Source organism: Nicotiana attenuata, chromosome 9 (assembly GCF_001879085.1).
Source record: "Nicotiana attenuata strain UT chromosome 9, NIATTr2, whole genome shotgun sequence".
Taxonomy (NCBI): Eukaryota; Viridiplantae; Streptophyta; class Magnoliopsida; order Solanales; family Solanaceae; genus Nicotiana; species Nicotiana attenuata.
The window spans coordinates 17,182,400-17,195,066 of NC_031997.1; the positions used below are offsets into that span (position 1 = coordinate 17,182,400).

At 42.0% G+C, this 12,667-nt stretch overlaps 1 protein-coding gene across 1 annotated transcript; it reads left to right on the top strand.

The window, feature by feature from the left end:
* Positions 437-2,472, top strand: LOC109232552. Its single transcript, XM_019398318.1, has 5 exons — positions 437-452; positions 496-785; positions 929-2,035; positions 2,153-2,269; positions 2,395-2,472. The coding sequence occupies exons 1-5, from the start codon at positions 437-439 to the stop codon at positions 2,470-2,472; spliced, it is 1,608 nt and encodes a 535-aa protein (XP_019253863.1).

Consider the following 12,667-nt stretch of genomic DNA (forward strand, 5'->3'; position numbering starts at 1 on the left):
ATTACATCAAATAAAATAAAAATTAAAAGTTTAGGTAGTATTTGCATTTTGTTCCTTCTTGTTTGATACTGCCTGATATCTGGACTCCAAACATTAGTTAGGCGATATTCATTTGTATACTAAACCAAGGCATCCACTGCCAATCAAGTTGGCTTCGTCAAAGTTGTTTGTCCCTCGAACAACTTTATTGAGATAGTGTATTGTATTTATCATTATGTTAATAGTCAGTTAGGTGTGTATTAGCATAGCTTTAGATGATTAGTATTGGGTCCCACATGTCAGTTGAGTTTCTAATACAATTCAATCAGTTCATTTTCACACATAACCGACTCTTCTTTCTCCTCTGTTTTCCCTGTTCTCCTTCGAGAACCCTCCATGGTTCCTCCATTGTAGCTCAAGCTTGAGCCCTACTCCTCTATTGCTTTTACATCTTTACATGGTATCAGAGCGAGGTATTCTACTCGTTATTCTCTCCAATTTCTCTTAGTTTTTTAGATTCTAGAACCACAGTCACAATCTCCGTCTTTTGCCCTAATTTTTCTCGATCCGACATTCTCTTCTTCCCGTTTCATTTTCTTTTCGACAAATTGATACTGTTTTCTCATGGCTATCCTGATCCAAACAATGATTCTGGTGTTGAATCGACTGATTCAACTCATGTCGCCGGTACTGATCCCGGAGTCAACCCAAGCTGCCCATTTTACATGCATCCATCTGATAATCCTGGTGCGATGTTGGTGACGACTCCGTTCAATGGCATTGGATACCGATCCTGGAGAAGAAGCGTTCTTAGAGCCCTCTCAGTCAAAAATAAAATAGGATTCATCACTGGCGACTACAAAAGACCAAACCTAGATTCTCCGCAATTTCGTCAGTGGAAAAGGTGTGACGATATATAACCTCATGGATCCTGAATTCTCTGTGCAAGGAAATCGCTGATAGTGTTGATTATGCTAATAATGCTTTTGAACTTTGGAGAGAGTTGGAAGATAGGTACGATCAGACTAACGGTACCAAATTGTATCAAATCCAAAAGGAAATCAATGATCTAGCTCAGGGAACCCTTGATGTTACTGGATATTATACGAAAATGAAGAAGCTTTGGGAAGAATTGAGCATGATAAATGCCAAGTCACAGTGTAGTTGTCAATTCACTTGTGGGGCTAAAGAGAATATGCACAAGCCTGAACAAGATAGAAGACTCATTCAGTTTCTCATGGGTTTGAACGAAGCGTATACCACAGTGCGAGGTAGTATACTCATGATGAGTTCACTACCTTCCATGGCACAGGCCTTCTCCTTGTTAATTCAGGAAGAAAAAAAGCGAGAAGTGAAACCACATAATCAACTCATGATCGACTCTGCTTCTTTGAATGCTAATGTAGCTTCACACAATAGCTTCAACAACAGAACACCTGTACATAACAATTTCAGAACCAACTACTCTCCAAACAATTATCCCTCCACGAGTACTAGACCTCGCCCCTTCTGTGATCACTGCAAACGTACTGGCCATACTAGAGAGAAATGCTTCAAACTCCATGGCTATCCGCAGGATTTCAATCAGAATCCCAAGTACAATAAAGGCAAAAGGACTGCAGCTGATGTACACAGTGTTCCACTCGATTCATTTTCTATGAAAGGTGAAGAAACACAGACTCAAGGTAGCAATTCCAATGTGAGTCTCACTAAGGAGCAGTATGGGCAGTTGGTGACTTTGCTCCGACACTTTCAGACTAGCACTGGAGGATATAGTTCAGACAACAATGTGATTGGTGGAGCTGTGAACTTCGCAGGTATTTTTGCTTGTTCTGCTTCTGTCCTTTCTGTTGATTTTGGCCTACTTTCATGTAAATGCTTTAAATCAAGGGCTGGCATTTGGATCCTAGACTCTGGGGATTCTAACCATATGACCTTCAATAAATCCCTACTCACTCACATTAAAACCCTAGTATATCCTATGTTAATCACACTGCCAAACGGCTATAGAGTTAAAGTCACAGAAATTGGAACTGCCATATTAGCACCAAACATTGTTCTACATAGAGTCCTATATATTCCATCCTTCAAGTACAATCTTATTTCAATTCACTCTTTACCTTCTCAACTTAAAGGTTTAATTGCCTTCTCTGATTTTCTTTGTCTTCTGCAGGCCCCTTCAATGAAGAGTTCATGCTCTGCTACACATGCCTCTTTACCTATTTCCTGTTCTGTTTTGTCTAATTCTTCTGATGTAAACAGTTTGCACTGTCAGCATTCTAAATCATCTGTAAGTGTTCCCATTTACAATTCACAATCTTTTGTAAATAATTCCATCAGTAATAAAACTCAGTGCATTCCTTCAAATTCTTTTTTGTCTAACAAGAATCAAGATGATTTGTTGTGGCATTACAGATTAGGCCATCTGCCCTTTATCAAAATGAGGGGGATATCTTTATCAAAATGAGGGGGATATCTTCTATCCCTGTTTAGTTCTCAACTAAACAACCTTTCCTCTGCTCCATTTGCCCTATGGCTAGACAACCGAGACTTGCATTTCCCCATAGGACTAGCACTACTACTTCCATTTTTGAACTTCTTCATGCAGACCTCTGGGGAACCTACCACATTGCCACTCATGATAAGTATAAATACTTTCTCACCTTAGTGGATGATCATAGCAGAGCCACTTGGACTCACCTCTTGAGTAGCAAGAGCAATGTCTTGCAAGTCATCAAAAATTTCATATCCTTAATTGAAACCCACTTCAGTTCCATTGTCAAGTACCTTAGATCTGATAATGATTCAGAATTTGTCAACATGGAAGCCTTATCATTCTTTCAGTCTAAGGGAATAGTTCATCAAAAAACATGTCCCTATACTCCTCAACAAAATGGAGTTGTGGAGAGGAAACATAAGTACCTCTTGGAAACTTCCAGGGCACTCATTTTTCAGTCCAAGTTGCCTTTACAATACTGGGGTGAATGTGTGTTGGCTGCAACACACATTATAAACAGACTTCCCACCACTTACCTAAAGAATAAATGCCCAACTGAGATCTTCCATAATAAAGCACCAACATATTCCCATTTAAAAAGCTTTGGATGCTTGTGTTTTCCTACCATACCTAAAGTCCATAGAGACAAATCTGAACCTAGGACCACTCCCCATGTCTTTGTGGGATATCCTTATGAAACTAAAGGGTACAAGGTCTTAAATCTGGCCACCAAAAGGATTCATATTTCTAGAGATGTAATCTTCCATGAGCACATCTTCCCCTTTGCTATCCTACCTACTTCTTCCTCTTCTTTTCCATTAGTACTCAATTCTGCTCCTTGCATAGTAGATGTGCCACCTCCTACAACACACCCAAGTAACTGTGTGTCTAGACCACTACCAGATTCAGTTCATACCTCCAATGTGCCATCACCTGTAACAGTATCACCTCCCAGTTGTCTCTCTTCTCCAGAATCTCCTGTAATTCCTCCAACACCTCACATTCAGGAAAATCATGAACCTAGAAGATCTACTAAGGAACATCATTTACCTCTTCATCTAAAAGACTATGTTACTCTTTACCCAACTCATACCCTACTGCTCATCCTCCTTCTAATCCAACTCCTCCTGCTACTACATCCAATCCAGATTCTTCTTTTTCTCTCAATGCTCTTTTCTCCAAACATCATCATGTCTCCTTCACCTCATTGGTCCCTGATAGTCAGCAACTTGTTCAAAGTGTTTGCCATGATAGTGAACCAAGATCTTATGCAGAAGTAGCCTTGAATCCTGCTTGGCAAGCAGCTATGTCACTAGAGTTTGAAGCTCTTCATGCCAACCACACTTGGGACCTAGTTCCCTTACCTCCAGGGAAGAAACCTATAGGCTGTCGATGGGTATATAAGGTCAAACACAAAGTTGATGGTAGTATTGAAAGATTCAAGGCCAGGTTAGTAGTAAAGGGGTATACACAACAGGCTAGTATTGATTACACTGAGACTTTCTCACCTGTTGTAAAAATGACAACTATTAGAGAACTTATAGCAACTGCAGTGAAAAAGCATTGGGGTATCTTCCAACTTGACGTCAATAATGCCTTCCTTCATGGGGATTTACATGAGGAAGTGTATATGGACCTGCCTCCTGGTCTGTTGGTTGACACACCTGGCCTAGTATGTAAGCTGCACAAATCATTGTATAGCTTGAAACAAGCAAGTCGACAGTGGTATAACAAGTTGGCTGAGGCATTGTGTTCCAAGGGCTATGTACATTCCCTCAATGATTACTCTTTGTTTTACACGAAATCTGACTCCTCTGCTATATATGTTGCTGTCTATGTAGATGATGTAATTGTCACAGAGAATAATCCAGAAAAAATCAACTGTTTGAAGGCTTTTCTACATGCTCAGTTCAAGATCAAGGACTTGGGTCGACTGCATTATTTCCTGGGTTTAGAGGTTCTCTACAAGGAAGATGGTGTGATAATCTCTTAGAGAAAATTTGCTCTTGACCTACTGAAGGTAGTATGAATGCTTTCATGTTAGTGCCTTCAGCTCACCATTGGATCCTACAGTCAAACTTCAAGCCAAGGAAGGTATACCCTTAGCAGACCCTTCTGTCTACAGAACCTTGATTGGAAAGCTGAACTTCCTAACAAATACAAGGCAGGACATTGCCTATAGTGTCCAGCACCTCAGTCAATTCATGCAAGATCCCAGGGAACCTCACCTCAAGGCTGCCTATCACTTACTTAGATATCTGAAAGCTGATCCTACTCTTGGAATCTCTTTGTCTGCAAATCCAGATTGCACAGTTAGAGGATATTGTGACTCTGATTGGCCTGCCTGCCCAGATTCTAGGAAATCTGTCAGTGGATATCTAGTATTACTTTGTGACAGTCCCATTAGTTGGAAGTCCAAGAAGCAAGCTACCATCTCTCTTTCTTCTGCTGAAGCAGAGAATAGAGCCTTGAGAAATGTAGTTGGAGAACTGGTGTGGCTGTGCAGACTGTTTACTGAGCTTACTGTTCCTTTTCCTTCACCTGTCATAGTGTTCTGTGACAGTCAATCTGCTCTACATATAGCTCGTAATCATGTTTTCCACGAGCGGACCAAACATATTGAAGTAGACTGTCACTTTGTGAGAGAAAAATTGAAAGAAGGGCTGGTTTCCCTTCATTATGCTGGGACTGATAATCAACTGGCTGATGTTTTAACCAAAGCACTTACTGGAGTCAAGCATGCAGCAGTGATGAGCAACTTGGCTGTGACATCTTCACCTCCAACTTGAGGGGGGGTATTGAAATAGTGTATTGTATTTATCATTATGTTAATAGTCAGTTAGGTGTGTATTAGCATAGCTTTAGATGGTTAGTATTGGGTCCCACATGTAATATGTATATATACTCAGTTGAGTTTCTAATACAATTCAATCAGTTCATTTTCACACATAACTGACTCTTCTCTCTCCTCTGTTTTCCTGTTCTCCTTCGAGAACCCTCCATGGTTCCACCATTGTAGCTCAAGCTTGAGCCACTCCTCTAATGCTTTTACATCTTTACAAACTTCATAGTAAGAGATCCTCTTATGGGATTGGCCAATCAAATCTGGTATAGCAAGTTGTCTATTTCTTTTTCGGTATTTCAGCAGCCAAACCATGAAAATGGTTGTGACTACTAATGCTACTGCAATTAATGCAAGAACAAAAGTTAAATTAAAGCCCTTCCCTTCTTTCTACTTTTCGGGCTATTGATTATACATTTCACCACATTGATTTAAGATGTTCCACACAATTTGGCGTTACCCATGAAAGAGTCAGCTGTCAAATTTGCAAAACGTCCTCAACTTGGAATTTTACCCGTGAGGCATTAGAATTTTGTTTAAGATTCACCAAAGACTCAGGAATCATACCAGAAAAGGCTATTTCTGGATAGATCCTAGCTAAGCATGCTAGAGCAACCATGTCTCCGAATGATTCAGGTATAGAACCTTCAAAATTATTCATCGACAATGAAAGATTCACCAAATTCTGTACTTGTCCAATTGTGCTTGGAATTTGTCCTATGAATTGATTTCTTGATAAATCACTAAGACTCCTCTAAATTGGAGGATAAACTCCCCATATATAGAAGGTGGAATTATCCACCAAATCGTTTTCTATTCTTTGAATTGCTGGCAGATTTTGAATTTCACTTGGTATGTTTCCTGGAAATTTATATCAGATTTTTGGAGTTGGACACTTAATAGCCAAATTCTTATTTTGTAGTATAAAGAAACTAGACCAAACTATATTAGTATTGTTTAGTTATTACAAGAAAATGTACGGGCAGGGGAGTGGAGATACGTAGAGCAAATAATGGGATAATGGTTGGAATTTCCTAAGGCAGGGAGATTTCTTTTTGCAATTGTTATGGAGTATTTGAGTCGGGGCTTAAATGGACTGAAAGATGAATAAAAGTTTAAATTTCATCCTAAGTTTTGCAGATGATCTTCTACTCTTTGCCAAAGGAGACATTAAATATATGGACTTGCTACATGACAGATTTGGTAGATTCTCGGCTGCTTGTTGTTTAGAAGCAAAATTGGCTCAAAGTTGTGTGTATTTTGGAGGTATGCATAATGATGAGAGAAGGAAAATATTGCAGACTGTGTGATATGTACAAGGAGAGATTTCATTTAAATACCTGGGGATTCCAAGAAACTGAACTTGGCGCAGTGGCAGCCTCTCATTGAAAAGATATATATATAGTGACAAAGATATCTTCATGGACCGCAAAAAAAGCTTTCTTGTGCGGGTAGGACTCATCTATAATTTTTGTTATACAGTCAGTCTCATTCGGCACAACACAACTGTTCGTTATTCCTAGGTGATGGATGTAATAGAAGCATATTGTATAAGTTATGTTATGTCTGGTAGTCGTTATAGTCTTCTGTCTTATAAAATCTGGTAGTCGTTATAGTCTTCTGTCTGTTTGACTTAGAAAAGTCTTATGAAGCACCAATTTCCCTAGAGTTTTTTTTATCCTTCGGAAAGAGAGCTTAAAGAGTCAAATTAAGTAGTAGTAATTAAATATTAATTCTTCAATCGTAAGAACAAGGAAATCCATTACTTTTTTTTCCCTCCTGGTATCTTGGCTTGGCCTAAGAAATTGACTAAAGGCTAGTGGTAGGCAAGACTGAAGTAAATTCAAAATTTTAACGTAGTGAGTAACAGTGTTTTAAAAAGCGTGGGCGGCGAGATGTTTTACCTCTGACGAGGCGAGGTGTAAGCCCTGAGACATGGGGCGTAAGTCCGACGGATCTTTAAATTTTACTAATTTCAAGAATTGTAGGATAGTATAAAATAAAAAATAATTATAACAATTACATTAAAATCACAAAATTACAACAAATAATCTATTTAAAATTATTATAAATTATAATTCAACTATGAATAATACGAAAAAGCATGACATATATGCAAATTAGCTGCAACGTCGTTACAACTCAGACATCAACAACAACAACAACAACTACCCAGTAAAATCCCACCAAGTGGGGTTTGGGGAGGGTAATGTGTACGCAGACCTTACCCCTACCCCGATAGGGCAGAGAGGCTATTTTCGATAGACCCTCGGCTCAGAAAGATGGAAATAAGAAAAACAAGAAAAGACAATTCATTAGTAACTCCAGTAGAAATCGTAATAGTAACAGAAGCATAACAATCAAAAGATGGATGACATGCAATAACAGTAACCAGGCCCGGGGCTCAGATAAACAACAAGTATAGTGTGTATTCAACATAAACTGCAAGCCATCTAAGGCCAACCCTAATCCAACCCCGCCTCACCCCCGGAAAGAAGTAAGAAAAGTTCTACTACCCCCTAACCACAGCCCTAATGCTTGACCTCCAGACCTTCCTAACAAGGGCCATGTCCTCGGAAATCCGCATCCGTACCATGTCCTACCTGATCACCTCTCCCCAATACTTCTTAGGCCTCTCTCTACCTCTTCTCGTACCCACCACGGCCAACCGCTCACACCTCCTTACCGGCGCATCAAGGCTTCTCCTCTGCACGTGTCCGAACCATCTGAGCCTTGCTTCCCGCATCTTGTCATCCACAAGGGCCACACCCACCTTCTTCCGTATATCTTCATTCCTAATCTTGTCTATCCTAGTGTGCCCGCACATCCACCTCAGCATCCTCATCTCTGCTACCTTCATCCTCTGGATATGTGAGTTCTTAACCGGCCAACACTCTGCCCCATACAACATGGCCGGTCTAACCACAGCTCTATAAAACTTACCTTTGAGTGTCAGTGGCACTTTCTTGTCACACAAAACCCCAGATGCAAGCCTCCATTTCATCCAGCCCGCCCCTATACGGTTAGTGACGTCCTTGTCGATCTCTCCGTCCCGCTGAATCATCGACCCAAGGTACTTGAAGCTATCTCTCTTCAGGATGACCTGTGATCCAAGCCTCACGTCCCTGCCTACTTCCCTCGGCTCAGCGCTAAACTTGCACTCCAGGTACTCTGTCTTAGACCTGCTCAATTTGAAACCCTTAGACTCGAGGGTCTGTCTCCAAACCTCCAATCTCGCGTTAACATCGGCCCTCGTCTCATCAATTAGAACTATGTCATCAGCAAATAGCATACACCATGGCACATCCCCTTGAATATGGTGTGTCAATGCATCCATCACTAAGGCAAATAAGAACGGGCTAAGCGCAGAGCCTTGGTGTAATCCCATAACAACCGGGAAATGGTCTGAGTCGCCTCCCACAGTCCTAACCTTAGTCTTAACTCCATCATACATGTCCTTGATCGCTCTTATGTAGGCTACCGGCACGCCCTTAGCCTCAAGACATCTCCAGAGCACCTCCCTAGGAACCTTGTCGTACGCTTTCTCCAAGTCAATAAACACCATGTGCAGATCCTTCTTCTTATCCCTGTACTGTTCCACCAACCTCCTTATAAGGTGGATAGCTTCCGTAGTGGAGCGACCTGGCATGAACCCAAACTGATTGTCGGAAATAGACGTCGTCTTCCTCACCCTCACCTCCACCACCCTCTCCCAGACTTTCATGGTATGGCTAAGTAACTTGATACCCCTATAATTGTTACAACACTGGATATCACCTTTGTTCTTGTACAACGGTACCACTGTACTCGACCTCCACTCATCCGGCATCCTCTTCGTCCTAAAAATTACATTAAACAACCCGGTCAGCCACTCCAATCCTGCTCGACCCACACACTTCCAAAACTCAGCCGGTATTTCATCTGGCCCGGTCGCTCTACCCCTACTCATCTTACGCAAAGCCCCCACGACCCTCCTTAATACGCTACAATACCTAAAATCTCGAAGACTCTCCGAATGCCCCAGTCCCCTAGCGATATATCCCGGTCTCCCTCCTCATTTAGAAGACCATAGAAGTATGTCTGCCATCTCTGCTTAATCTGGGACTCCCCCATCAATACTCTACCATCCTCGTCTTTGATGCACCTTACTTGGTCCAGATCCGGGCCTTCCTCTCCCACACTTTAGCTAGCCGAAACAGCTTCCTGTCCCCGCCTTTCTCCCCAATTCCTCGTATAGATGACTAAACGCTGCATTTTCTAGCCTCCGTGACCGCCAGCTTTGCCTCCTTCCTAGCGTCTTTGTACCTCTCCTATTCGCTCTCCTCTCCTCCTCACTTGTGCTCCCTGCCAACTTCGCGTACGCTACCTTCTTCCTCCACTTTACCTTGGACTACGTCTCCACCACCAGAGTCGCCTTGGTGCCTGCCAAAAAAACCCTTTGATATACCTAGCACCTCTCTCGCCACCTTCCTCACACAGTTCGCCGTCGTTGACCACATAGTGCTCGCGTCTCTCACTACTCTTCCAAGCTCCCATAGCGGATAAACCTTCCTCCAACTCATGGGCTTTATCCTTGTTAAAGCTCCCCATCTAATCCTCGGTCGTCCACGAACATGCCTCTTCTTCCTCTCCATCCTAATGCCAATGTCCATTACTAAGAGCCTATGCTGAGTCGCGAGGGTCTCTCCCGGGATAACTTGCAATCCTTGCACAACCTCTATCACATTCTGAGGAGAGGTAATCAATCTGAGTCTTCAACTTCGAACTCTAGAAAGTAACCAGATGCTCCTCCCTCTTCGGAAAAGTCGAGTTCGCAATCACCAACTCGAAAGCTTTAGCGAAGTCTAACAGTGAATTACCTCCTCCGTTCCTAACCCCAAGGCCAAAGCCACCATGTACCTCACCATAACTACCAGCAGCCGACCCAATAGGCCATCAAAAATCCCCTCCAATAAATAACCTTTCAGTAGGAGGAATACTAGGCACAATCTCATCCAAACCCTCCAAAAGCGCCTCTTAACCTCCTTATCCAAGCTCGCTTGCGGCGCGTAAGCGCTAACTACAGTGAGGGTGAACTCACCAACTACCAACTTAATAAACATTAGACTATCATTCACTCGCCTAACCTCAACCACAGACTCTCTAAGGTCCCTATCCACCAAGATACCCACTCCATTCTTACCCTCATGACTCCAGAGTACCACAACTTATACCCGTCGCATTCCTCGCCTTCGACCCTGCCCACTAGTTTCCTGGACACACGCTATATTAACCTTTCTCTTCTGGAGAATCTTGCCAACTCAATAGACTTACCCTAGCGTGCCTATGTTCCATGACCCGATACTCAATCTACGAGATCCCTCTTTCCCCTTACCCTCCTTGCCTCTCGCCCCATCCACTGACCCCCTCCCCACCCTCCTCCTCACCCCCGGAACCCCTTGAGGACATGACCTTACTCTACCATCCCAGACCACAGCCACAATACCTACAACAAACTCCGAAAAACACTAACACAGACCAAACTAGAGAATAACCGGTAGCAACTACAAGTATTCTAATAATATGCTCAAAGCGTTGCTAACTAAATAGCCACAATTTAACTAACATAGAGAAAGAGATAAGAAAGCGGGAGGTACCAACTCCCGATGAAAAGAACCTGGAAATATGACTTGAGGGACCCAAGGACACAGAAATTGTCGTGCGTCCTTCCAACTCCCGCCAACCTTTGCACACACTAGCCGGAGCTGCTCCGCTCTACTCACCCGTACGCCTCGCGCTTGCCTCGGCAAGCCGTAGCTAGTTCCCTGAAAAATTACACACAAACACCACGAAACAAAAAAGTGGGGGGGGGGGGGTTTCCCAGGGGTGGACCTGAACAGATTCGAAAATAGAGGTAAAACAGGGGGAGGGGGGTCGCCGGACAGAGGTCGCCGGCGTCGCTGCTAGGGTTTCGGAACTGAAACTTTTGGGCTCAAAAAGGGTTGGGTTGGGGAACTAAAATTTTTGGGCCCAAGGGAGACTGGTTTATATTGATGAGAGAGAAGAAGGGAGAAGGGGGGGGGGTGGGGAGGCGGTCGCCGGCCAGAGTTCCGGCGTAGAACAGTGAAAATAAAAGAGAGAGAAGGGTTGTAGAAAAGAGAGAGAAGGGGTGGAGAAGGGAGAGAGGAGGGGGATGAGAGGAGAGAGGAAGCTGGGAGAAGATCGGGGGAGAGAGAGTCTGACTTACCTGAGGTCGCCGGCGCCGGAAAAATCAGAAGGCAGAAAAGCGAGAAGAACGCTAGCGGGGAGAGAGAAAAACCAGAGGAGAGAGAAAGAGCCGTTCCAGAAGAAGAAGTGTTACAACTCAGACATCAAAAGTAATATATTCGATGTGAAATCTTATATGTATCTCTTAAGAAATAATGAATCTTGAAAGAATTTTGATATTATAATTTGATATTTTTCTTAAAACACTCCTTTTTATTTAATATGCTTTCTATTTTAAAGAGGCTTTATATAAAAACATAATTCACAATTTAAATATGATTCTCTAGCATCATTTATTTTTAAGTTTCAACAAGTTAATAAAGTGACACATAATTCACCATACTATACCATGATAACTAATTATTTGTAAATAGTTACTTACTAGCTAATACTGAGCTATTAAATTAATAAGTATTGTGTCTCGTAAACGTGAAAAAAAATAATATTTAGGAAAATAATTATTAAAAATATTATGGACTAATATTATATAATTAAGATACAACAAAAGTTAATAAATAAATACTTCTAAATGAAAGATTTATGTGAAATTTACTATCATAGCAGTCTTAGTGGATAATGTGCAATAATCTTTATTTTAATTATAACATAAAATACTCTCAACTTAATGATTTATGATTAAGAAAAAAGTAATTTTGAATAGGCAACGATTTATCAAGAAAATTCGAGGATTGACAAGGTTAGTTACACACAATTGCATAAAGTTCTATTAGGCGAGCCTAGTACGCTGGCCGTTGCGCATGTCCGAGGTGTAAGCTCCGACGGCCAAGGCGTAAGTCTCACGGAACTAAGCCCTACACATAAACCCACAGGCGATTTACGAGTGCTCCGTCCAGGGCGAGCCCCGACGAGTCCCAATTCTATCTTTTAAAACAGAGGTGTGCAAGCGAATCCACTTTCAACGCTCTAGGCATGCAAGAATGTATTTGGTGAAGGGGATCCCAACAAGGTTGTTAGTTGACAGTTTCTCTTCTATTAGATTCAAATATATATATAGAGGTGCTGCTAAGTGAGAAAAAGAAAAGTTAATTGACGTTAATCACTCCGTAGTGGTAGGCAAAAAGTTTTATGAGTATGTACCGCTA